We start from the raw sequence: 27916 nt of genomic DNA on the forward strand, positions 1-27916 counted from the left end.
CCAAAGAAGACATACAAATGGCTAACAGACCCATGAGAAAATGTTCATCATCTTTAGCCATCAGGGAAATTCAAATCAAAACCACTTTGAGATACCAGTTAGATACACCAGTTAGAATGGCAAAAATTGACAAGGCAAGAAACAGCAAATGTTGGAGAGACTGTGGAGAAAGGGGAACCCTCTTACACTGTTGGTAGGAATGCAAGTTGGTACAGCCACTTTGGAAAACAGTGTGGAGGTTCCTCAAAAAATTAAAAATAGAGCTACCCTGTGACCCAGCAATTGCACTACTGGGTATTTACCCCAAAGACACAGATGTAGTGAAAAGAAGGGCCACATGCACCCCCATGTTCATAGCAGCAATGTCCACAATAGCCAAACTGTGGAAAGAGCCAAGATGCCCTTCAAGAGATGAATGGATAAAGAAAATGTGGTCCATATATACAATGGAATATTACTCAGCCATCAGAAAGGATGAATACCCAACTTTTGCATCAACATGGATGGGACTGGAGGGGATTATGCTAAGTGAACTAAGTCAAGCAGAGAAAGTCAATTATCACATGGTTTCACTTATTTGTGGAACATAAGGAATAGCATGGAGGACATTAGGAGAAGGAAGGGAAAAATGAAGAGGGGGAAATCGGAGGGGGAGATGAACCATGAGAGACTGTGGACTCCGAGAAACAAACTGAGGGTTTTAGAGGGGAGGGGGGTGGGGATATGGGTTAGCCCTGTGATGGGTATTAAGGAGGGCACGTATTGCACGGAGCACTGTCTTAAGCTTCTATCATGAATCATGGAACACTACATCAAAAACTAGTGATGTACTGTATGGTGACTAACAAAATAATAAAACAAAATAAAATAAAATAAATAAAAATAAATATAGATTTCTCCTTACCATGATTAAAAAATGCCTGAGCTTGTCAACACAGCCTCTAAGGTAGAGTTTAAGGTTCAAGGAAACCTTCTGTACTTGATTTTTCCACCTGTTCTTGGCTCTTTAAATATACATGAAAAGATACAAAGTATTCCCCATGATTTGTTTTCTGAATTTATTACCACTTTTTAAAGGCAGGAGTCTGATAGTGCTTATGAAAATACTATATAAATGAGGGAGTTCTACATAATTGAAATGAACTGTTACTTTTACACCCATGACAAAAATGAGAAACAGATCCTGAAGGAGGTGCACAGATACTTGCTTGTAGTACCAGGAACAAAATGCAGTGTCAGTAGATTCCCATCATGACTGATACATGATTATACATATAAATGTAGATGAACACCCAGTTGTGTGTAAAGCTAATATGTGTACAGCCTATTATGCATTTTCTTGAGACCTCTTCTACGGTGATAAAACTAGACTTAGCATCACTAAAAAGAAGTCTCTGACCTTTTTTAAAATTTTCACTTAGAAATTTACTTGAAGGAACAGTATACAAATTGTGTACTTTTGTGCAATTTTCCCCTTAATTTTTACACTAAGTTAATCAAATAGACAATGTGTGATATTATTCTTTTGAAAGCAAATGCATATTAAAACACACAACAGGCTTCATTCCCATTTCTTTTTAATGTTTCTCTGACTTTAGGAGACTTGAATGCACAACAGAGCTCACAGTATGGAAAAGACACACAGACATACTTTTGTTGCACTGACTAGACAATGCAAGCAATAGCATTCTGCTGTAAACACTTGTGATAAAAGAAAAAAAAAAAAAGTTTTGTAAGCTAACAAACAAGTGTACCCCAACCACACTTGCCAACTTCCATCTCAGACCTGTTTCTGCTCCTTATTTCCATTAATGATGTCACAATCCTGTTGGGAATCCTGGTTTGAAATGGCAGCCATCCTTGACTTCTTCTTCATCTCTCCTGTCTGATTAATCTCCCCATCCTTTTGATTCTACTCTATAATTTCCCCCACATTTCTTTTTCATATCATTCCCCACTTCTTTTCTTCACCTGTACTATTTTAAGAACTAAGTGGTCTCCTTGCTCCTAGTTGAGTCTTTTCAGTCCATCCTTGATATTGCCACTAGAGAGATCTTCTAAAATGTAGATCAGATAAGACCACTTCCTTCACAGATATTTCCTGCTGTCTACATTGACTAGAGCAGTGGTTCATCTCAGAAGCATCACCTGGGAACCTTCTAGAAATATAAGTTCTTAGTTCCTAACCAACATTTTCTGAATCTGGAACTCTGTTGGTGGAGCCAAACAATCTGTCTTTTAACAACTCTTGCACATGATTCTTTACGCACACTAAAATTTGTCAACTACTGGGCTAGTGGATTAAGTTCAAGGTTCTTGGCATGGTGTCTTGTCAAACCCACCTTTCTGATCTTATTTTCACCAGGTTACACTCTTCTCCTCCCCACCCTATTACACCCTTTCAGAACCTTATCCTTTACTGCCCTAACGGGGATATCTCATTGAGTTGAAAGTTTTCCTTCCCAATTACCAAGTTTTAAATTGAGGCACAATTCAAATTCCATCTCTTTCTAAATTCTTTTTGATCTTCCCAGTCAGATTTCTGCTCCATTAATGTATGTAAAAAAAAAAAAAAGTAGAAGAGTTCAGGCTTGAGATAAAACAAACCTCTTGCTCTGTGTTTTGTCAGCTATCTTTACTGTTGAAATTTCTCCATTCTGTTTTTTGATATATATAGTTGTTGACCTGTCGTTCCTCACTAAAAGGTGGTTTCTTCAGAGTCAACACTAGTGTCAGGAGTCTTTGTTGTAGAACAGTGAGTTGCATATAGTAGGTGGTTGATAACCTATGTGAAATCACCCCCGAAACATGATTCGAATGCTAATGCATGTTGATTTCATTTGTTCATTGCTGCAAACAATAGCCCATTTATAACTTGCCATCTTTACAAATAGAATTCTGTTCTGATATATTTTCTAAAAGAAGGTTAAAGTAAATATGCACCTTAAACCTTGTTACTCTCTTTAAAGGATCATTTTGCAAGGTGGGTGTCCTGCCATCCAACAGGCCTTTCCCTGTGAGGCTAAATTGGAAAAGAGATTAAATTTGTTCACTGTTTATTTGGTTTGTTGCTCATCATGTTGTTATTTCATCCAGCATCCAAAAAGTGTCCCATAGGTATAAAATTCCTGAAACTGGCAATACTTTTTGACCTATCTCTATGCACATAGCCTTATCTATTTTGTGGCCCAAATAGAAGGGTTTTGTGGAGATACACTTGAACTAAGTAAAGAGTGTAATAGTATGCCTAATGAATGTAAAACAGAATGCATTGTTTTTAGTGAATCAACAAGGATTTACTGAGTTCTGAACTATGTTCATTCTATGGAATAATTGTTCTGAGTCAAAAAAATTGTATTGCTTTGCAGTATTACAAAAGGAAGGGAAAATGCATAGTGTTAATTTTTTCTAAATTAGTAAGGTTAAAAATACCTAGAAACAATAGTTATGAGTAATACACATTTCCAGTACTGATTTAAGTGAATGTTTATTCAGTTGATCACAATGGTAAAGTAAATATAGATATGGAAATAACTATGGTTATCTAATTAGAGATATATTAGATTTAGATTTATGGATGATGATAGACAGATAGATAGATATAGGCATGGATATACATAAAGTCCCATTTCCCAAAGTATCCACAGTTCAGTGATGAATGAAAAACATGTAAGCAAGTATTTATCCACTATGTTTCATGTTAAATAGAGAACACAGAAGAAATAAACAATTGAAAGATAAAAAAAAATCTTTAAATTGAGATTGCTCTACCCTTGAAAGATGGACCATATGCATCAATTCCTTATGCTCAGAATAATAACAACAACAAAAGAATCCAGATTTTCTTGTAGTAGAGTGTGTGTCAGCTTGTGTTCACCCAAACAGTGGGGCTTTTCCTATTCCAGTTCAGTGTGAGAATGGCAAAGAACACCCACTATATTGCAGGTATACTGTGTTACGCACTTCCTCATACCATTTTTATTTTTTTTTATTTATTTTTTTTTTTATTAAAGATTTTATTTATTTATTTGAGAGAGAGAATGAGATAGAGAGAGCATGAGAGGGGGGAGGGTCAGAGGGAGAAGCAGACTCCCTGCTGAGCAGGGAGCCCGATGCGGGACCCGATCCCGGGACTCCAGGATCATGACCTGAGCCGAAGGCAGTCACTTAACCAACTGAGCCACCCAGGCGCCCCCCTCATACCATTTTTAAACATGAAGAAAAGAAAAAGAAAGATTCAAAGACCATATGAGTCTTAAGCAGAATTTACTTCCATGCAAGGCAGGGATACTATGATCCAACACAGGGAAATGGGGTTTTCAGATGAACTGTTAGAAAATGGCATGGAAAAAAATTGACCACATATCTGTATGCAAGGAAAAACAATCCCTATGAAGACTATTTCCCAGGTCAAAGGCAAGTGTGGGCCTTAAAAATGGCAAAGCCAGAAGATTTCACGAGGAAAACTGATTTGTGAGTTTGCACAAGCCTTGGGGGCCAGTTCAAGGTTTGACCATTTTACTGGAGCTTGGCCTAGGTGATTGCCAAACCCCTAGTCCACCTGTTGACCCAGATAGTACAGTTGAGTCACACACCGCACACCATCCAGGTTTACCATCTAGCTCTTTTCCTGACCATTTATCTGAGAGGTGACTGCTTTCCAGGGCCCTGACTGCTCACTGTCTGCCGGCCGTCACTCCTTCCAGGGCATGCAGCAGGCACAAGCACAAGCCTAAGGTGAAATGAGATTTCCTTTATCAACACTAGAACAACCCCACAAGGCAGTTTTTCAACATGGAGAAATGAAGGCCCTGAGAGCTTTGCTGACTTGCTTGACCTTGATGTGGCTGGGATTTGAACTTGGGTCTGGTTTGTCTAGAGATCATATATCACCATACATTACATAAATTTCCCAACTCTGTCTTCATTAACAGGCATGTCCATACAGAGAATGACAATTAATGTTTTTCATGGTGAATGAGTCATATGTAGATCCCAGAGCCCTTTCTGGTTAAATTATGTTCAGAAGAACTTCATTGTTTTGTTTTCTATCTTTATGTGGAGTATATCCCTCTCTCTTCTTTATCAGCCAGTTTGATCATCCAGAAAAGCTCATCCACTAATCAGCCTGGATTCAAATATGTACTGAGTCCCCATACAATTCATGCTCATCCTGGAGTCTCAAAATGCAACGTTATTTGGAAATAGATCTTCGCAGATGTAATTAGTTAAGATAAGGTCATACTGGAGAAGGGTGACCCCTAAATAAAGTATCATTAGTGTCATAAAAAGAAGAGAAGAGACACACAGACACCAAGAGAATGTTGTGTGAAGACAAAGGAAATGTTGGGAGTCCCAGGAAACTCTAAGGATCACCTTCTGTCACCAGAAGCTAGGAGAAGGACATGGAACAGATTCTCCCTGCTGACACCTTCATTTATAACTTCTAGCCTTCAGAGCTGTGAAAGCATACATTTCTGTTATTTAAGCTCCTCAGTTTGTGGTACCTTCTTATAGCAGTGTGAGGAAAGCAGTACACAATGTTTAATGTACATGGTGACGATGATTTAAGGTAGACTTCAGTGTGGCCATGTGAATGTGTGGGGCGCCAGCCACAGAAGAGTGACACTGCCAGAAGGAGACAAGAAAATATCCAGAGGAGGTCCTCTAGTGACAAAAACAGTAAGTGGTGCTGCATATTGAGTAGCTCTCTTCCTACTTTTTACCTTGAGTCCAGGAAAAGATGATGACTCTTTGTCTCTTCCAGATGTGGAAAGGCCCTGAAGGATCTGGCCACTCTCTTTCCCACTCCCTTCCTCCATATATCCCAGCCTTCCCACTCTTCTGTAAACATATCTGGTGCATTCCCATCTCAGGACCTTGGTTTTGAATCCTGATGTCCCACACAATTGCCCAGCTGACTCTCTGCTCAAATGTTAGCTCCTTGAAAAGCCCTTCTCTGGCCACTGTATTAAGAGCACCATGGACACTCTGGCCTCTTGCTATGCTTTATTTTTGCTTCTGGACACATGATATTGCTATGGTTCTTGTTTTTCTTCTCTGAGAGAGCTGGAACTTTGTTCACTACTCTACCCCCAGCACCTAGAGTTTTCCCTCTCCTACAGTGTGTGCTGAATAAATGAATGAATGATGTAACCTGAGGCACAAAGAGATTAACTGTCAATTTCCCAAGGCCTCACTGAATTCAAGATTGATTTCTTTCTGACTCTATACAGATGAGGTAGCTCAGAAATAAGTCCAAAGGTCTGGAAGAAGTGCAACATGACATAATAATGTAAAATTGAATTGATTTATGGAAGCAATAGGACCTAAAAGCACTACACTTGCAGATGTATATATACTTGTGCTTCCTTTGGGGTGCGTGGCTGGTTAGGAAGGGCTCCTATTTGAGTTCAAGAGCCATTCAGGGGACATTATGGGTCCCTGTTGATCACAGAGTAGTGAACTTACAAGCAGAGATGTTCAGTGAATATTTACCTTGAGTTATAGAGGGTTCCCTGCTAGCCAGAAGCACAGAACTCCTTAAACCCATATGAGAATGCAAGGAGAGGGAATCAAGAGTTAGTGTTGCTGACTCCCCTTTAGAAGCCAGGAGTCTATTTGTCCTTCTTTTCTTTCTGAAAATATAAAACCCTTACTTTCTTTTGCCCTGAACAAGGGATTTATTTTATCCCACCAGGAAAAATATACAGATATATTAGATCATCAAAGAAAAACTTGTGTGTGGCAAAGACCAAGGCCAGATTGCTATTCCAACCCAAAGATGTGCTGTTTGGGCTTGGCTTTGATGTTCCTCTCCAAAAAGGATAAAAATCCTATCCGTAGTTGCTCTAGATTCTAGAGCCCTGGGAATATGGTAGCATTTCTGGTGACCCCATGGCAAATGAACTGTTGGTTCTGAGCAGCTGTCGACACTGAAAACTGATTTTAAGCATGCTTTACATAAACCCCATGTTGTTCACAGAGATGGCTTCTCTCCCTTTATTGGATGATATGGGCAAATACTGGGTCATTGTCATTATTTGTTTGTTTTTGGGTCACAGGCAGTAACTCTAGAGTCACTCTTGACATCCGGTAAAGGAAAAGATAACAACAGCAGTTACAAAAGGGTAAATACAAAATACTGCTGTGGTTTGTAATGGACCAGGGGTTGTCATAGGTAAGAAGAGAGGGATTAGGAGCTTGAGGGGCTGCTATGGCTGAGCTAAAAGGGGTCCCAAGTCAGCCAACATATCCCTTTACCATGCCTTAAGAAGCTTCACTGCCTTATTTTACCGTTATGGCAGGTACAGACTCAACTGCTTTCCTCAACTGTAGGAAGATTACCTGTAGGGTGGAGCCAAAGGAAGTGGAAAAGCTTGTGTTAACACAGTCTTTCGGAGGGGGGTGGGAGGATGGGTTAGCCTGGTGATGGGTATTGAGGAGGGCACGTTCTGCATGGAGCACTGGGTATTGTGCACAAACAATGAATCGTGGATCACTGCATCAAAAACTAATGATGTAATGTATGGGGATTAACATAACATAATAATAAATAAATAAAATCTAAAGGGAACAAACAAACAAAAGACAATAATGAAGGGGTGCCTGGGTGGCACAGTTGCTTAAGCTTCCGTCTCTTGATTTCAGCTCAGGTCCTGATCTCAGGTCCTTACTTCAGGGTCTTGATCTCAGGGTTGCGAGATCGAGCCCTGTATTGGGCTCTGCTCAGCACAGGGTCTGCTTGAGATTCTCTCTCTCCCTCTCCCTTTGCTGCTTTTTCTCTCCCTCTCTCTCTAAAATAAATAAATAAAACAATCTTTTTAAAAAAAAAAGATAATACCAAAATGAATGGATTGAATTATAACGTTAAGTAAAAAGATTTTGAAATAGAGCAAAAAGGTATGATAAATGCAGTCAGAGATTTAGGGTGATAAATGGTGGCTGTGACAATTTTCACACTCACTTATCAGATGAGTGATACTTATACTGATGCTCTGTTTTTGTAATTTGAGACAAAAAGTATGTAAACTATACCTGGTGCTCAGTTAAAGGAACAGTGCATAGAGTCAATAAACTCTTAGCTTATGCAGTGAAATAGGCTCTGATATAGATGGCTATTGTAAAAGGAGGCTATGAAAGAATTTTTGAAATCTATTTAAAATTTAGTATAAACCTTATAAATGTAGTATTTGATCCAGTAATTACACTTCTGGGATTCTTTCTTGAGGAAATAATACTTTTTTTTTTTTTCTTTTTCGAGTGCAAAGTTGTAGAACATTGTATATAAAGTTGTTTTATCATAGAATTACTTAGAACAGTCAAACCTAGGGGAAAGACTTAAAGTCAACTAACAGCAGAAGAATTAAGTAAATTATAATGTAGTGTTATTATAGAATACTATGCAATTATTATAAAATATTCAATAAAAATCATGATATAAAATTTTATATGTCATCTCACTGGAAAAGAAATTGAGTAAACAAAAGGATAGATTATGAATGAAATGTTATTCTCTTTTTACTCTCTTATAGTTTCCCTTTTTTCTTTTTAATCATTAGAAAACAAATACTTGGGGGCGCCTGGGTGGCTCAGTCGTTAAGCGTCTGCCTTCGGCTCAGGTCCTGATCCCAGGGTCCTGGGATTGAGCCCCTCATCGGGCTCCCTGCTCCACGGGAAGCCTGCTTCTCCCTCTCCCGCTCCCTCTGCTTGTGTTCCCTCTCTCGCTGTGTCTCTCTCTGTCAAATAAATAAATAAAATCTTTAAAAAAAAAAAGAAAACAAATACTTGAAAGAAACTAAATCCTCACCAAGTACATGCTATACAGTGCATGGGTTTTGGTGTATCAGGAATACCTGCCAGAATTTGGAGGCTAAGATATGATGGAGGGTTAAGTCCACTAACAGTATCTTACTTTCCTTGGTACCAGCTGTCCCCTGATAAAAAGGGAACCATATCTCAGAAGAAATTTGGTAACAACTGACCAAGGTCTGCACCCACCTGAAAATGACCTACATTGAGAGGGAGATACATGATAACTTCCAAGCTTCAGGCTTTGCTAGACAAAGGGTATTCTAGAAATTGGATTTCTGATCATTGGCAGAATCTCTTGAGTAATATCAATTCTTACCACCCACATAAATCTCTTCAAAGTATTTGAAAGAGCTCTTCCTCAATTGTTACATTGTACGTATATGTTAAGGGCCCAAATCTGGAAACATTCCACCCCAGAAAAACATAACCCAGAAAGGAGACATGAGGACAAATTGTTGTATAAACCAATGCATGCTATAAAGGTTAGCTTGCATTGTGTTTTGCTCCTGTCATTGAGGCTGATAATTTGGGTGCATCTCTGCTAGCATTGCCAATTTTCACTTAGGAAGTCCATATTTGGCAAAGATAGCAGCCCGTGCAGATAAAGTACAGCATTTGCCTAATTAAAATCTAGCCTCAGCCTTTTGGTTCGGTGCCTGTGATAGCTCATGTGCATGGCCTACACTTGCCTTGAATCAGTTCATGTCTCACGTTTGGGTTTTTCCAAGCACACTAGGGCTAGAAAGAAATGATGCCGATGTGACAGTATATAGATTTTAGGTCTGTCTGTGAGTCTTTTTTAAAAGAAAATTCATTACATTTTTATAGCCTAAAAATTTTAAATGAAGAGATTATAAAAACATTTCAAAGATCCCACCCCTTGACAGAAATGATGTAGATTTTTTTGTTGATTGGGAGAGGTATTTCAGTCTATGACAAAAGATACGAGTTGCTGAGTGCACTGACATTATTCCTCTCCCTGACTGCTCGTATTCAGTCACGTACTCCTGCCAATTTTACCTCCTAAATCTTTCTCAGATCTACTCCATTTCTCCTTCTTTACTACCACTGCCCAACTTCAGCCCTTCAATAACATCACTCTCCTGGCTAAAACCTTATATCTCTACCTAAAAATACAGCCAGCATGGTGCATCTAAAACTATTAGACTGGTCGCAACACACTGCTGGTTAAAACTCTTTATATGTCCCCCATCGTCTTCACAATGAAGCCAAACATTTGTTTACATCTCAGAAAAGTACCTCCACAATTTGTCTTTGCTTAATTCTTTGCCCTCATTTCTTGCTATTTTCTGCTTTAAACTTGTTTTTATATCACAAAGCCTGCAGAATTCTGCTACTTGCTATTTCTTTGTCTTTGCTTTTGTGTTCACTTCCAAAGTCAATAACTGCCTATTCTTTGTATGGCTAGCTTCTTAACTTCTGAGAGGCATCTCACATGTTTTCCCTTCATGGAACATGTTCCTGGAGCCCTCTGCATTTCTTAATCAGTACATTTCCAAAGTGTGATTTTAATTTGTCAGTCTCTCCTATTAGCCTGTGAGCTCCTTGAAAACAAGGGCTCCGTCTGTCTGTCTTGGTCTCCAGCCCCTAGGGCAGAAACTAGGATGAAGGTAGTTCTCATTATATGAAGATATAACTGTGTTAGATCAGCTTTCCTAGAATAGAGCCCAAACAGGGTTTTTGATGCGCAAAATTGATCGAGTGCTCTTCAGGAAAATCCTAAAAGGGAGGGAGGGAAGCAGAATAGGAAAGGGGAAAGAGCTGAGGGAAGAGGTCACAGGTAAACTATAGACTTGGCCTGGTCCACACACAGAGGAGCTCTGGCGCATAAAGTGCCCTATTGGGATGTCTCTACCTGATGCAAAGGAGCAGCCTTTTGTACACTCACATAAGTCTGTTATTGGCAGTGGGCACACCCAAGGGGATGTAAATTTCCCAACAGGATGGCTCTTGTCATTCAAGGGTAATTTTTAACAGAAGGAGACAACTGTGAGCTGTTAGCCTGAAGTACTCCAAGTAGCCGGAGAATGGATACATTAGCTTAGTAAGGGGATCCGGTTGGGACATCTGTTACATTATCATAGATATCTTTATCATTTATAATTATTACAATGTACCTACCCAAGTAGATACTTTAAGAGTAATAGAATTTGCCTTTTTATAAGTAAAGTCTTATATTTTCATATTAGAACGTAGTATGTGTAAGGTCAACACATGGTTAGATTTTTTTTTTTTTTTTAGGAACACAGCCTTCAAGATTGTTACCATGGAAATATTAGTAATAGTGACTTAATTAAAAATCCTCTCCCTAATCTCATTTGAATATATTTACATTATGTAGTCTATGTAGCCTTTGTTCATGAAGTGCTAATCAGTATGAACTCCTTGTAAAGGAATTTGTTCTGAATCTTAATTCCATCACTGCCTTCATCTAAGTTCCCAAAACATTATGGGTGGCAACAAAAGTGAATGAATATGGTTCTTCCTACTCCTGCCCTCCTTTATGACTTTATGGATTCATAACGTCCCATGGACTGTGAGGGACTATGTACTGCAGATCCTGCAGAGGGGCCACTGGACTAGAGCATTTCCGTGGAAGCCTCTCATCAAGGAAGGAGAACACTAATAGTAAAGTTTTGGGAGAGGCTTATAGAAGGGTGTATTATTCTGAAAGACAGAAAAACAGATTAAATACTATTGGCCTACCCAATTACCTGATGATAGTTTTAATAATAATAATAATGGTGACTTACATAATGGAATTAACATTGTCTAGAAATGTACTTTTGGAATGATTGTTTCCAAATGAGCAGAGCTTGTGTGCTGAAGTAAGGAAAAACTAAACATATCAGTAGTGATTCCAGTCATCAAGATTTGGGTTTTAAGTTATCACATTTTCTTTTAAGATTTGAGATGTCCTGCTACATAAGATTTAAAAAAATGCTTTGTGGCTATATAAGAAAAATGTATCCATAAGGAGATGCATACTGAAGTATTGGAGGATGAAATGTCATTATGTCTCTAACTTATTTTCAAATGGTTTAGGAAAAAAAAACACAGTAAGACAGAGTCTGTGTGTAAATGAGGCAAAATATTAAAGGTAAAAAAAAAATCAGTCTTCACTTACTTCATTTATTAAAATGCTTTAATTATTGAAGAAAGACATAAGCTCATCATTTATTTAAATGTGTTTATCCAAGTAACTTGAAAATATCTTGGATTATTTTAATATTATTTGACATCCTTCCCAAAAATGTGTTAAAACATGTTACTGATTTTATAGTTAATTTTTGAACATCATACATTAAGTTCAATGGTAGTAGAACTTCCTAAGCCATAGATCCTACATCTGTTTCCATATTAAAATGAACATAAGGTGTCTCTGACATCCAAGGTGCTGTTATTTCTTCATTTTACCTCTGGCTTTTCCTTGTCTTATGACTCTGTTTGAAACTTTTTCTTGATTGTTAGTTAAGTAATGAATAACTTTATTTTTTTTTAAGATTTTTTTTTTTTTTGAGTATTTTCTACACCCAACATGGGGCTTGTACTCACAACCTTGAGATCAAGAGTCATGAGCTCGACTGACTGAGCCAGCCAGGTGTCCCAAAGACTTCTTTTTTTTTTTTTTTTTAAGATTTTATTTTTAAATAATCTCCACATCCAACATGGGGCTCGAACTCACAACCCCAAGATCAAAAGTTGCATGCTCTACCAACTGAGCGAGCTAGGTACCCCTGAATAACTTTAATTTTCAGAATGTTTATGGTTTTCTTTCAACTTTTTTCTGAGTAAGCATATTCTAAAAGTATATATTAATACTCTTTCCCCAGTGCAACTCTCCCTCTGTTCTCTTGATCTAATTTGTTACTAACTTTTTAGAATTTTCTTGACTAAATATTTTTGTTTTTCGCTTTAAGCATTTTGCTTTATCTTACAAATCTTCTGGGAGTTTGAATAATTTTATCTCCCTGTTTATACTGCTACCTTGAAGGGGTTTCAGCCTTTTTCGCTGGCAAAGATGTCTTCTGTGACAGATGGCCTCAGTTACAATAACTTGATTCTAGAATTGTATTATAATTCATATAGTGGTAAAACAAGATGATTTCATGCTTATCACCAGAATTATAACTATTTAAAATAAAATCCCGCCTAGGATTTATTTCATGCAGTGGGATAAATGTACAAAATAATGTTGATAAATATCACATATATTCATAAAACCTTGACATCTCTGTGTACAATTCTGTCATCCCATTTAGTGTGTGTGTCAGCTCTGCAGCAGTCATTGAGAGGAATCATGGCAATAACTTCGACATTGATGTCCACCAAGCTTCTAGTGCATTTACTCTACACATTACCAAAATACAACTCTTTGATAGGAATTTTAGACCAAAATTTGGTAATTGAAATTAACTAAATTAAAGAATGTTGTGAAATTGAAAATACCTTAATTAGGAAACAAAATATCATGTTGGTAGGGAGAATGAATTCTAGGGCCAGACACAGCTGGGTGGGAATCCTGGCACTGGTGTTGAGTTTCTTCAAATGTAAAATTTAGTTATTAACTTACTTACTCATTCGTTCATTCATTCATTCCAGTACTGTGTGTTGAGTTAGTAGGCAGAGTTCCAGACACTGAGGCTAAAGAAGTGAGTTAGAAGGACAAATTCCCTGACCTTAAGGGGCTTCCATTCTACAGGGGAGTCAAAGCAAACAGAAAGTGGGTACATAATGTAACATCAGATAATAATAAGTCCTATGAAAAGTATTAAAGCAGAATCTGGAATAAGGGATCAGGATAAGAAGCTGGTGTTTCAGACAGGGCAGTTACAAAAGACTTCTTCAAGTAGGTGATATTTAGAGGAATGGAGGGAGGAAGCCACGCAGTTGGTAAGAAAGCTTCCATGTTGGGGTGCCTGGGTGGCTCAGTTGGTTAAGTGTCCAATTCTTGGTTTCTGCTCAGGTTGGAATCTCAGGGTCATGAGATCGAGTCCTGCATCAGGCTCCACACTCAGCACAGAGTCTGCTTGGGATTCTCTCCCTCTCCCTCTGCCCCTCCCCCTGCTCAAACACACTCTCTTTCTCTCTAAAATAAAAAATAAATAAAATCTTAAGAAAAAAAGAAAGTTTCCATGTAGAGAGAATAGTTAGTTCAAAAGCCTTAATGGATATTTTTGTGAAGGGTAAATGAAAATCTGTAAACTCAGCCATAGTTAAGTGCTCATTAGATGTTAGATATTATTTTAAGATAAGAAATGTAGATAATTCTATAGGTCATGTGTCTTCTTTGCTCTAGTAATGCACATCTTCCTTCTCATCTTGATTATTTTCCTTCTCTTGAATCCTACATTATTCATCTAAGCAAGAAATACACCATTTCTCTATGATAATGATAATGGGGATACACCTGTTTTGTGGGGACCTGTTGTTTTGTGTGCGTGTGTGATTAAAAAAAATGGTGTCAAGATGCCATTTGGAAGGTGGTGCTTCCAGGACACCCAGAAAACCCAACCAGCCCCCACCCCCATCAGCCACATTTTCCACCATGGTTTCTATTTCAAACTTCCATTGATGCTTCCAGCAGAGCAAAGTGACTGTCTGCCTCTGTCTCTGGCTGTGAAACCATTACCGGAGGTTGACCTACTTTTGTTGTATTTCTTTTTGCCTTATTTGGCTGTAAAATATTTATTTTTGATTTTGTCATTGAGTGTCCAATCAGAGAGATAAAACACACACCAATTTGAAGAAGGAAAGTTTATATAAAGAAGTATTAAATGTAACAGAGCATTGGAGTGATAAAGGATTGGCTAGTAAGAAAGAAAGATGTATTAGTCTTCTCAATCTGCCATAACATATCACCATAACCTGGAAGGCTTACACACAAATTTATTTCTCATGGTTCCGGAGGCTGAGATGTCTAAGACCAAGATGCTAGCTGATTTGATTTCTACTGAGAGCCCTCTTTCTGGCTTATAGATGGCTGCCTTCCATTGTGTGCCCACATGGCCTCTTCTCTGTGAGCCCCATCCCATGGAGGAAGGGAGGGAGGGAAGAAGGGAGAAAGAGACAGAGGGAGAGAGAGAAGCTTTCTGGTGTCCTTTATAAAAGCACTAATCCCTTTATGAGGGCCCTGCCCTCAGGACGTCATCTAAACATACCTATCTCCCAAAGACCCCACCTCCAAATACAATCACATTGGAGTTAAGTCGTAAACATGTGAATTTTAGGACATAAACATTCAGTCCATAGCAAAAGAGAGCCCTAAAGACTAGAAGAATTGCTCTCATTTTATAAAACCCTATGGCCGAGAGAGCATCCTCCATCCCCCCACCTCCAGAACTGAGATCCAAACCTTACTAGCAAAGTACATGGCTTACTGAACAGTAGACATCACTGAGGTGCCACAATGGCAGAATGTGTTGGAAATCTGCCCTCTGGAACTTGACAGAGATTCACCTTCCGAGGTGCCTGGGAAAGCTCTTCATGGGAAGGTGCCTTGCCTGAAGCTCTGATAAAAAGTCTCCAAGCTGCTCGCTACTGTGCACACAGAAGCTGTATCCTGGAGAAGCAGGTGTCAGGTGCTGGAGAAGTCTCACTCACGGCAAGAACCTTCCAAGGAAGCTTGCTGGAATCAGGGAGAAAAACCCTTTCCTCCTTCACTGTCTCTCCAAAACCCTCTACTAACAAAGCTGTGGTACCAGCTAGCAAAAGAGAAATATTTCAAAGGCCCAGATCCATTGTCAAAAAACAAGCAAAAAAAAAGTGGATTTAGAGTAAAAGGCAATAAACCAATAACCAATCAATTGCACTGACATAAACTAGAATAAACAGCAGCAGAAGCAACCTAAGTGATGAATATATTGTTTATTAGCAGGGTAAACTACTTCTCAGTGCCCGTCTGGGTTTTATCCATTGCTGCATCCTCTATGCCTAGAGTAGAATGTGGCTCAGTACAGATGCCCAATAAATATTTGTTGAATGAGTAAATGAATGAATGAACTAATTGGTTCACTTTTTTCTCTAATGTTTTCTTTCTCTCTCTCTTTTGTTCACTATAGCTGATGGATGCACAGATTGGTCTGTCGATATCAAGAAATACCAAGTTTTGGTAGGAGAGCCTGTTCGAATCAAATGTGCACTCTTTTATGGTTATATCAGAGCAAATTACTCCCTGGCCCAAAGTGCTGGACTCAGTTTGATGTGGTACAAAAGCTCTGGTCCTGGAGACTTTGAAGAGCCAATAGCCTTTGATGGAAGTAGAATGAGCAAGGAAGAAGACTCAATTTGGTTTCGGCCAACGCTACTGCAGGACAGTGGTCTTTATGCCTGTGTCATCAGGTATTCTTTTAATTCTATTACTGCTGAATCAATTAAATCATATGCTGCTTTCTTATACTTAAATTTTGCTGCTATTCCTTTCACCTAAAGGTTTTGTCTCAATATTTGTCTGTGTTGCTGCTTTCTAAAATTTAGAACCTAAATCATAAAAAGATGGGATTGGAATTTATATTGAGACATTATTTCTGGCTTATGGAGAAAAGAGATACCATCTGGGTATCTACTTATGTTGCCAGAAATTACTAAAGACTATGAAATAAAATTTATAGAGGAGGTGAAATGTTGCAAATAAATTGTAAGCAAAGACTTGCAGAAAGGATGCATAGTTTATCACTAAATGGGTTGTAACATTTTGTTATTGCCCTTCACAGACAAATAGAGCACAGATACGTCCGGTTCACACACATCTGTAAAGATGATTTAGGTAAACATGTGTATGTGCTCTAGAAGACAAAGGCAGCATTGCCATGTTAGGGAAAAAGGCTGTGTTCCGGATCATTTTGTTAACTAAAAGTGCTGGGTCAATAGAGAAATTTTCCTGGGTCCCTCAGGGCCAAAGAAAAATTGTTAACAAAGGCTGTGCCTTTATCCACAAAGAAACTCATCACACATCCATACGTCTTTGTCTGCTTGTAGAAGAGACATATGTAGTTTGCTTAATGATAATGCACTGAAACAGTATTCATGTAACACATTCGCAGTTAAAAAAATCTCAGTTTAAGTATTTGGCCCTTCATGGATTGTGAATCACACCCTGCATGAATGATTGTGGATGTCATTAGACTATAAAAGCATTGGCAAAGCAGGGTGCAGGCATATAGAGGGTGTGCTTAAATCTTTGTCTTTCGGTTTATTAAGAGAAATTAAGCCAGATCTAATGCAATAGATTCTCAATTTGGAGGAGGTCTCAGTGTCTTTTTCAAATCAAAATTGGACTTTCACTTCTGAAACTCTGATCTGCAGCTCTCACTCCACTGTTTGAGGATCATGCCTCCCCCTCACTTTCCCCTACAAGAGTTACCTTTATGCTGAGTCATGGCCACAGGTGCGTTAGGACATTAAAATCGGTCAGAGCCACATTAAGAGTTAAACTTAACTCTTAACCACGTAGGAATTGTTAACATTAACAACGTACAGGTTAAAGTTAATTTTGGAAAATATAAATGAATGCAAATAAAATTGTGCTTGGGAAAAATGTCTGATGCACTACAAAAGGACAAATGCATCATTCCTTTGGCAACTCTTATTCTTTCCCTTACGGTGTACCTACCAGTCCTTTTATGGTCAAACATATCTCTTATTAGAAGTAGAAATTTTGTAATGACATTGACAAATAATTGCCAAACTAGTACAGTTAAAGAGTATTCTTTGGACTGGCTTTCCTCACTTAACTAATAGTGATTTGATTTAATTTCATTGTTTCTTTTTTAAAAAAAATCATTATTTCTGATTGTTCATGCATGTAGAGGTGATTCTTCAAGATAGGCAAATGTGTGTCCTCATTTATCTGAGATTAGAATTGAGCTGGATGTCCATATTCTAACACTTCATTTCATTATTTATTGCTGATGAGAAAATAATGATGCGTTCACATTAGTAATCTGAATTTCTAAAGCACTGAAGTTGCAGGTTCTTTGATGTGTTTAAATACACACTGTGACCCAATGCTCTGAGAAATTACATTAACATGTCCCTGAATTTATAGTTGAAGTAATGAATGAAAGGTTGAAAAGTTGCAAAAACAGTGACATTTGCCATGTGTTCATATGGCTACGTTTTAATGGAAGGTGCACCTTAAAGTTTTGTATGTGTCAAGCAATATTCTAGAGAAAGCAGTAAATTGCAGAAAAAGATAGTCTTCTTACTGGAATTAAAATATTCCGATTGATTTGAAGGTAGTGTTGATATGGCTTACTTTTTCAATTTGGAAAGTAGTACTCAAAATCATTATAAATGAGCAGTTTAAATAGCATTGCTTGGTGTTGGCGTGAGGGGAGCTCAAGGCTGTTTTTTGAGTCGCTGATATATTGGCACATTGTTAGCTCTCAGACCACAAAACCGTCACCATTAGTTTTTAAATAATTCACTTGCAAAGAACTTTAGATGTCTGAAAATGTTAGCGTGTACTCATATGTTCTAGTCTTTCTGGTTCTTTATCAATGAAAAGGTTTAACAGTAAGGCTTTCCATGTACAGCTAATTTGCATTTATACCTGTATATGTACAATTAAATGGTATAAATAATGGGAACATCTCAAGATTACTATCAGCATAACAAACAAGAGCTTTCCTACTAATGGGGCGCCTGGGTGGCTCAGTCATTTAAGCATCTGCCTTCGGCTCAGGTCATGATCCCAGGGTCCCGGGATCGAGCCCCACATCGGGCTCCCTGCTCCGCGGGAAGCCTGTTTCTCCCTTTCCCACTCCCCCTGCTTGTGTTCCCTCTCTCGCTGTGTCTCTCTCTGTCAAATAAATAAATAAAATCTTAAAAAAAATGTATCTTTCCTACTCCCTTCTCTTGGTATCTATTCGGGACACGATAATACGACATAATTCTTTGCTGCATGCTACCTGGCTTTTTACTCAATTTTCTCCTTCCAACATTTTTTTAAATTTTTACATGAAAAAGTAAATGAAGGAGAGCTATACAACAATTTCCTCTCTTTTCCTTTGGAGTAAGTTTATCTTATAAAAAACTAAAATTTTCTTGTAGTCTTAACCCTCAATTTTTAACCCCCCTCTTCAATTATGCCCTATCAGCAGTTTCATATGCAGGGCTAGCCAGTGCACATTTAAGTATTTTAATGTCTCCCCATAATAGTAACGTACTAAGTTGTTTGGCAGCATATTTTTTTACTAAAATTTTTATTTTGGGGGCGCTTGGGTGGCTCTCTTGGTTAAAAATCCGACTCTTGATTTTGGTTCAGGTCATGATTTCAGGGTCATGAGATGGAGCCTGCTCAGTGTGGAGCCTGCTTAAGATCCTCACTCTCCCTTTCCCTCTGCCTCTCTCTGCCCCCCCCCCATGCTTTCTCTCTCTCTCTCTCTCTCTAGATAGATAGATAGATAGATAGATAGATAGATAGATAAAAATAAAATGAAATTTTTATTTTTGAGGTAATTGTAGATTCATATTCAGTTGCAAGGCATATATAAAGAGATCCTATGAATCCATTACCTGGTTTCCCTCGATGGTAACATTTTCCACAACTGTCGTACAATCTCATGATCAAAGTCTTGACGTTGAAACAGTCAAGAAACAGAACATTGCCGTCACCTCAATGATCCCTCTTGTTGTCCCTTCTACCTTTTTTCCCATCTAAACCCAAACCCTGACAACCAATAATATTTTTTCCGTATCTATTTTTTTAATTAAAAATGTTATTAAATGGAATGATACATTATATAACTTCTGGAATTGGATTGTTCACTCAGCATAATTCCTTTAAAATCTCTCCAAGTTGTTGCATGTATCTATAATTTGTTGCTGTTTATTGCTGAGTAGTGTTACACGGCATGGACATTACCAAGATGAGTAGTGTTACACGGCATGGACATTACCATGGTATTGATTCACTCATTGAAAGACATCTGGGTTGTTTCCAGTTGTTGGCTATTGAAAAGAAAGCTTCTGTGGACATTCGTGTACATGTTTTTGTGAACGTAAGTTTTCACTTTTCTGGGAAAAATGCACAAGAATGAATTTGGGTTGTATGGTAGTTGCATGTGTAGTCATATAAGAAACTGCCAAACTATTTTCCAGAGTAGCTGTACTATTTATGAGTGATCCAGTTTCTCCACAGCCTTGCAGCATTTGGTATTGTCATTATTTTTTATCATCACCATCAGTGTATCCTGATATCTCTCTGTGGTTTCAATTTGTATTTCCCTAATGGCTAGGTATTTGACACTTTTCATGTGCTAATTTGCCATCTCTCTTTCCTCTTCAGTGAAATGTCTGTTAGGTCTTTTGCTGTTTGTTAATTGAATGATTTGTGTTCTTACTGTGAAGTTTTGAGAATTCTTTATGTATTCTAGATAATAGTACTTTTTTGGATATGTAGTTTCCAAATACCTTCTGTCAATCTGTAGTTTATCTTTTCATCCTCTTAACAATATCTTTTGCAGTGAAGTTCATTTCATTATTTTTTTATTTATGGATCATACTTGTGGTATGAAGTATAAGAACTCTTTGTCTAGCCCTAGATCCTAAAAATTTTGGTTTTTTTTAACTAACTTTTCTGTCAACAGTTGTATTGTTTTACATTTGTTTGTGATCCATTTTCAGTTAATATTTGTGTAAAGTGTAAAGTTTATTTAGGTCAAGGTTTAGCTTTTCAGATAGATGTCCAGTTGCTCCAGCACCATTTGTTGAAAAAGCTACGCTTCCTCCATGGACTTGCCTTTTCACATTTATTCAAAATCAGTTGGGTATGTTTGTGTGGTTATATTTTTGGATTCTCTATTCTGCTCCTTTGGTCTGTGTGTCTAGCCCTGTGCCAGTACTGCTGTGTTTTGGTTAGTATAGGTATAAAGTAGGACCAAATATCCATTAGAATGACTCCTCCCACTTCATACTTCTCTTCCAGATTTTTTTAGCTACTGTAGTGCCTGTTCCTTTTAAAGTAAATTTTAGCATAAGATTGTCTGTGTCTACAAAAAACTTTACTGGAATATTGATAGGAATTACATTAAACCTATAAATCAATTGGAGGAAAATTGTTATCTTTACTATGTTGAATCTCCTAATCTTTGAATGCAGCAGATCTCTCCATTTATTTAGGATTTCTTTCTTTGATTTCTTCATCAGCATTTTGTAGTTTTCAGCTACAAATTGTGTACACATTTTGTTAAATTTATACCTCAGTATTTCATTTTCTTTGGTGTATTTGTGATAGTATCTTTTTAATTTCATTTTCAACATGTACATTGTTAGTGCTGTTAGAAATGTGATTGATTTTTGTGTAATTCCTTTCTGAAAACATATTTTTTAAAATGACATACCTGTAATATGTTCTATCTAGTAGCTAGTTCCTTTGCCCAAGTCTTAATGTTCTCTTTAGAGACTAAATAACTCTTCCTTTTCATTGAAAGTCCATACTAAGCATCTATCATAAGGTACTTAGAGAAATCCATTTATTTAGTCATCCCCATAACACACATCTCTTGATCATGAACTAATATGCTAATGCTAGGATTACGAAGATTAAAAAAATGTTTTTACCCACAAGTAGATTACATAAGAGAAAATAAGCATGCATTAGTTACAGATACTGTGATCACAGTGTAGAATATAGTCAAGTTCCACCAAGATGGAGTAGCCCCTTTCCTCCCAGGCTTCCATCTTACAACTAAAAAGGCTGGAACTAACACAGCAAACAAGCATAGGAAGTCTGTGAAAGGTGGAAAGAAGGATTGTCTAGAGACCTCAGGACTTGAAGAAATGACATGACCACAGTGTTCCACTTGACCCCCCAGATGATGTTGGCAGGGCCTAGTAAGGAGCTAATCTTCCATCCTCTGCCTGGCAGAAGCAGGCAGCAATAATATGATCCCCCCTGCTGGAGTAGGGTCAGCACACCTGAGTGAGGGACTGATCTTTTATCCTTCGCCCCGTGGAACTAGGCTAGAATTACATTTCACTGCAAGAGTAGCATCAGTGGGGTCCAGTGGCAACCTGAGCCTCCACCCCCACCCAGGAGCAATGCGATTCTGTGAGGCACTGTGAGGCAGGGCTGGTCACTGCTAGGCTTCATCCCTCTTTCCTGGTATTAGTGGGGCTCAATGGGGAGCAAAGCTTCTACCCTAAACAAGGCAGAATGAGGTGGTGGGAAGTAGGCTTCGTTGGTATCCATTTTCCCACCGTCCCTTCCCTGGTGTCAGGGAAGTGAGCTCACTCCCTGACTGGAGGCAGCAAGGCTGTGTGGGTCAGCAGCACACTTTCACCAGGAAGGTGTCAGCCGTGCTCAGGAGGCCTCTGAACATACATAAGCACCCGGCCCTCATCTTACATTTCAACAGGATTGCGCACTTAAAAAAAAAAAAAAAAAGATTAAATAGTATCCAAATTTTCATAATATCTAAAATGTGTAGGCTATAATCAAAAAACCCTCACTGGTCATGAGTCATGAAAATTGCAACATGAATGAGAAAAGAAAACAGATACCAACATGGAGATGAATCAGATGTTGGAATTATCCAACAAGGATTTTAAAGCAACCATCATAAGAATACTTCAGCAAGTCACTAAAAAATCTCTTCAAACAGATGAAAAAAAAAGTTGAAAATTTCAACAAAGAAATATAAAGAAAAACAAATGGGAATTGTGGAACTGAAAATTTTAATAATGAAATACTCATTGGAAGGGTTTAATAGAGTAGAGATGATGAAAGACAGGTTAACTTCTTTATTACTGTATTAAAACTTCACTTGCAAGGGCCACAGAACTTACAATTGCCAGATCCTCTGGGTCTTTCTTGGTTGTCTTAATACCGATCTTTACCACTTCTGCTCCTAGTTCTCTGATAGATAGCTATGTAAATTTCCTTAGGATCCTCTTCCTTTGAATTTTTCTTGAATGTTAGTGTTTACCAGAATTTTGTCTACAACTTCTTCCCTTTATCCTTCTACATCAGTAGTTCTCAACTTCAGCTGCATATTGGAATTAACTGAGGAGCTTTTGAAAACTATCAGTTTCTGTGTATTACTCCAGATCAGTGAAATCCAGGTATCAGATGATTCTCTTGTATAGCCAGCTTGAGAATCATAGCCCCTGATCTTATTTATTCAATATTTTCACTTACAGCCTATTTATTGATGACTCAAAAAGTAATGCCAAAAGTTTTCACAAGCACTAGAAAGTATACTTTCAATTTCCTAATAGTCCTCTCTTCCTGTTTGTCCACAAGACACATTGAATTCAACAATGTACCCAAATTTATTTCAATATCTACTTCAACCAACCTACTTCCTCTTCAAGGTGCTTCCTTCTTTTTTTAGTAAATAACATCACCATCCTCCCAGTAGCTCTAGGTAGAAAGTTATCACTTATCCTTGTTTTCTTCATCTTCCTCACCTTGCCTTAATTGCTTACCAAGACCTCTCTAGTCTACCTTAGAAAAGTCTTTTGAATTTATTTTTATGCACACCAATTTCTACTCTTTCAATGAATGCAGTGAGCTTTAAGTGGTTTCCCTGCCCCTAGTTTTTTCCTATTTTACTTACCACTCCACACTGCTGCAGAATGTCTACAGTGGAGATATTTCATTTCTCTACTTAAAAGTCTTTGATGGGCCCTATTACCCAGCAAAACAAAGTCCAAAGACTTTGTTTGGTATACACTTCCCTTAACAATCAAGTTTCAACCTTTCATTCCAGACTCGTCTTGGGTGTTTTTTTCTGTGGGCACCTTGTGCTATGTTGTCACCACCCTGTTTGTTGTTTGCAGATGAAAGTATGAATTTTCTTTACTCTTTCACTCTTTGTTCTTCATCTGAAATTTCACTTTTTTACTGCCTATCTGAATAATATTATTATTAATTATATTAATATAAAATATGTATTATTTTTTGAAGAAGTTGCAGTGTATGTTTACCATTTTTTTACCTTTCCCAATTACTCCAGAGACCATTGCTTCAGTTACCTATTGGGGAGCAGGGGACACTCCAAAACTAAGTGGCTTAAAACAGCAACCATTTTATTTGTGCATGATTCTGCAATGTGGCCTGGACCATGCTGGATGGATGGTTCTTCTGCTGATTTTGCCCATAGTCACTTGAGGCTAGAATGAACTAGAATGGAAGGTTGCCTGAGCCTGTCTCTGCATGAATTTTCAGGGCCTCCATTTCTTCAAATGATCTTTCCTGCTTTCCCACCAGCAGGATAGCTAGACTTTTCATTTGGTGACTCCGAAGGTATAACCACTTATCAAGCATCTGCTTACATCATGCTTACTAATATCCCTCTCACCAGCTCTAGAGCTCACATGGGAGGAGACTTTATGAGTGCTTGAATACCATGAGGTATGTGTTTTATTGGTGGGACCACCAAAATAACAGTCTAGCAGTCTCCCTTTTGTCTCCCTTTATATATGCAAAGTATACTCACCCCATTTCTAAGACCCTCAGAGTCTTGTTATGGCCTCAGGGTTAGGCTACAAGCCTAGGATGTCATTATCTAAATCAATTTTGGGTGTCAAAGAGGTTCTTCATTCTTAGTTCCCTGAGCGCAATGCTCTAGTGGCTCCTCCTGATCTGAAGCTCTGTGAGCTACAGAGACATCTTATCTAACCCTCACAGACCGAACATACAAGGGTCACACAGGGAGAAAATAACCAAATAGTCCCATTAGAAATGGAGGCAGGGGGATGGGAGTCACTGGCCCATAGCAGTTCTCAAATCCAGCTGGGCCCGTGTTACCAGTTTTTTGATTAGGGCCCGGTTCTGCTTATTGAGAGAGGTTCTCTGTGGCTCTTGGGTTCATGTTCTTCTTTTTCATAGACAGTAAAGGGCCCAGAGACCTCTTTCGATTTGAGCTTTATCTGTCTCTATTATTTTATTTTTTTCTTTTAAGATTTAATTTAAATTCAAGTTAGTTAACATATGGTATAGTATCTGTCTCTTTTTTTTTTTTTTTTAGGTGGGGGAGGGACAGAGGGAAAGGAAGAGAGAGAATCTCAAGCAGGCTCCATGCCTAGCACAGAGCCCGATGCAGAGCTCCATCCCATGACCCTGAGATCATGACCTGAGCCAAAATCAAGAGTTGGATGCTTAACCAATTGAGCCACCCAGGCACACCATATCTGTCTCTTTTAGTATAAGCTAGTATGGTTCCTTAAAATGCTATGAGCTTTTTACATATTAAATTGTAATCCACTCCACTAAGCAGAAACTACACCTACGAATATCTTTAAGACAAAGGGCTTTCTACTTTGGTGTTCTATTCACAGTTCTGAAAGACAGTGCACCAAAGATTTGTAGACACCCCTTTGCCTAGCTAGTCTTGGGGTATGCGTCATAGACCTTCTCAGCTACCTTCTCTTGATGATAGAGAGCACATTGTATGCCAAACTTACTATCAATCACTGATATGTTTTCCCCTAAGAATCAATTTGAAACAGTATTTGTCACAGAGAAGGCACTCAGGAAAAGTTACTGAATGAAAAAATTCCTGTTATTAAAATTAGGGGTTAGTGTTGTTAGAATACTTTGTGGAAAATACTGCTATAGCCAAAATCACACCATTTTCTGATTTCTACGGTTTTTCATGAGAGAATTAAAGAATTCTATTTTTTGTCACATTTCTTATCTGAAATTAACACAAATTATCAACTGCTTATCCTACATCATGATTTTTGGTATTCCAAAAAAGTTTATTTTATTCTCTCCCTATAATATACCCTCCCTTTCACCAGGTAAAAGTAATAATATGTTAGGCCTGCAAGACCCACAACAACTATTATAAATATAATATAAATAATTTAAGTCATTAATTTTAATCTGTATGAAAGAATATAATTTTAATTCTTCTTATTATTTTATGTGATTGTTGCTTAAAAATCAAGTCATTCTTGGATTATAGGATAAATAATGTCATCATTTTAGAAAGTCCTAAACATTTACATCCCAAGGATCTTTATAATTTGTTCAGGACAATCAAAGTCTATATAAATGTTTTATATCCTACCCAGAAATTTTAATGATCATATGTATATGTGTTCCAAGGACCTAAAGTAGTTTTACAATCTTGGTTTCCTAATTGTTAAACTACTCTCTTAATTGAAACCAGAATATACCCTTGAGAATATCAGCTGTAATTTATAGGTTATAAAAAAGGCAATTAAATCTACATAAGTTAGTTCTTTAAAAAAAAATCCACATACAATTGAAAGTCTTTAAAATAAGGTTTCATTTCTGGATAAAGAATCTCTTATGGATGATGAATTGAAATTATAGAACTGCACATCAGACACTTTCTCTATTCTTTTTGTGGGAACATGTGTTTCTTGGAATAACAGGCTTCAAAGAGATTTTCCAGTTATATAATTCTAATAATGCTTAGAGAGATCATGTTGAAGTGATGGATCAACATAGAACCAATACTACGTGTGGCCTTTTTTGCATGTTTAAGACATGAAAGTGTACCCTAAAGGATCAAAATATTTTTGAATGGGGCAATGATTAGCCAGATTGCTCTTTCTGAATGCTTTCTTTTCAGAAACAACAAACACACTTTATGGAGGTAAAAGCCAAGAGCTGTGTGGATTGCCTATTCACTTTACAGATTTTTTTTTTTTTTTTTTTTACTAAGAAGATGAAATAATTTCTTCTGGAGTGATAATGGGGTGGTTTCTTAGATCCCTGGATTAAGAAAAGCTTTGCCTTATCTTTCCAAGTCCTATAAAAGAGAAAGCTTTGAGAACTCTTTGAAATCAATGGTGTTGGTATCATGTTCAGGGAAGACAGAGGCTTATAAATTCTCTCAAAAAAGTATCAAATTAATATGAAATAAATAGGGCAGTGAAAAAAGATACATTTGTAAAATAATTAGGTATATACAGTTGAATTTTGAGTTCTTATGTATTTTTTCTATTTTTTTTCCGTTTTAGTTAAAATTGATCACTATATGAGCCCTTTTCAGTCATGGATATAACATGTGCATTTATCATATTTTACAAACATTACTGATAGTCCATGATATAGCATAATTGGTGATTATCATGAGGAAATTTTTAAATTTCAAACACTATAGGCCAGGCACGCAGGTCATTGACAGTCCAGAAAGACTTTATTGGTGGTTATGGTTTTATACTGTGATTATTATTTTTTATTTGTAAAAACTATTCTCCAAAGAAAAGCTAACTACTAATGGTGCACTAAGTAAAGATAAAGTGAACAGACCTAATAAAGTGATAGCAACTGATCAACAAAGTTTAGGATAAGAGAAAAAGTTGAGGGACGCCTGGGTGGTTCAGTTGGTTAAGCGTCTGCCTTCGGCTCAGGTCATGATCCCAGGGTCCTGGGATCGAGTCCTGCATCGGGCTCCCTGCTCCGCGGGGAGCCTGCTTCTCCCTCTGCCTCTGTCTCTCTCTCTCTCTGTTTCTCATGAATAAATAAATAAAATCTTTAAAAAGAAAAAGTTGAATATGAAGCCAAGATTATCCAAGGCTTTTTCTAAGTCTAATCTTGTGTATGGTTCCCAAGTAAAAAACATGAACAATAATCTCAATGAATAAAGACAATAAAGGACTGATTGTTCTTAGAAGAGCTCATTAGGGCCTGTGATTTGAGCAATACTTTGAAAAATAACCACATGGCTAGGGAAAGTGTAAGGGAGAAAGTTTTCTTTGTTAGGAGTGTCTCATGAGGACTACTACAAGAGAAATTAAATAATGACCGAGAACAGGGGTTGGCACACTTTTTCTGTAAAGGGCCATATGATAAAAAATGCAGGCTTTGCTGGCCCTATAGTGTTTATTGCAACTACTCAGCTCTGCTGTAGCAAGCCAGAGCCATAGACAATACATAAACAAAGGGATGTGGCTGTGTTCCAATAAAACTTTATTTGCGGAAACAGGTGATAGGATGGGATTGGCCTGCAGCCATAGTTTGCTGACCCCTATTCTAGAAAATGCCAGATAAACTGCAAATTGTTAAGGCAACAATAGAAACTGCTGCTGTTATTAACAAAGAAAAAAGGCGTAGTCTGTTTCTAACAGAATAAGTAGATACATTTTGTTGGAA

General features: G+C 37.7%; 1 protein-coding gene across 1 annotated transcript in view; it reads left to right on the plus strand.

The window, feature by feature from the left end:
• Nucleotides 1-27916, plus strand: part of IL1RAPL1 (interleukin 1 receptor accessory protein like 1) — a 1353569-nt gene that overhangs the window by 684453 nt on the left and 641200 nt on the right. Inside the window, exon 3 of the mRNA XM_032426508.1 lies at nt 15897-16176. Within this exon, the coding sequence (XP_032282399.1) occupies nt 15897-16176 (280 nt within the window). The remainder of the gene's footprint in view (nt 1-15896; nt 16177-27916) is intronic.

The sequence above is a fragment of the Phoca vitulina genome, unplaced genomic scaffold (assembly GCF_004348235.1).
Source record: "Phoca vitulina isolate PV1807 unplaced genomic scaffold, GSC_HSeal_1.0 scaffold35, whole genome shotgun sequence".
Classification (NCBI taxonomy): Eukaryota; Metazoa; Chordata; class Mammalia; order Carnivora; family Phocidae; genus Phoca; species Phoca vitulina.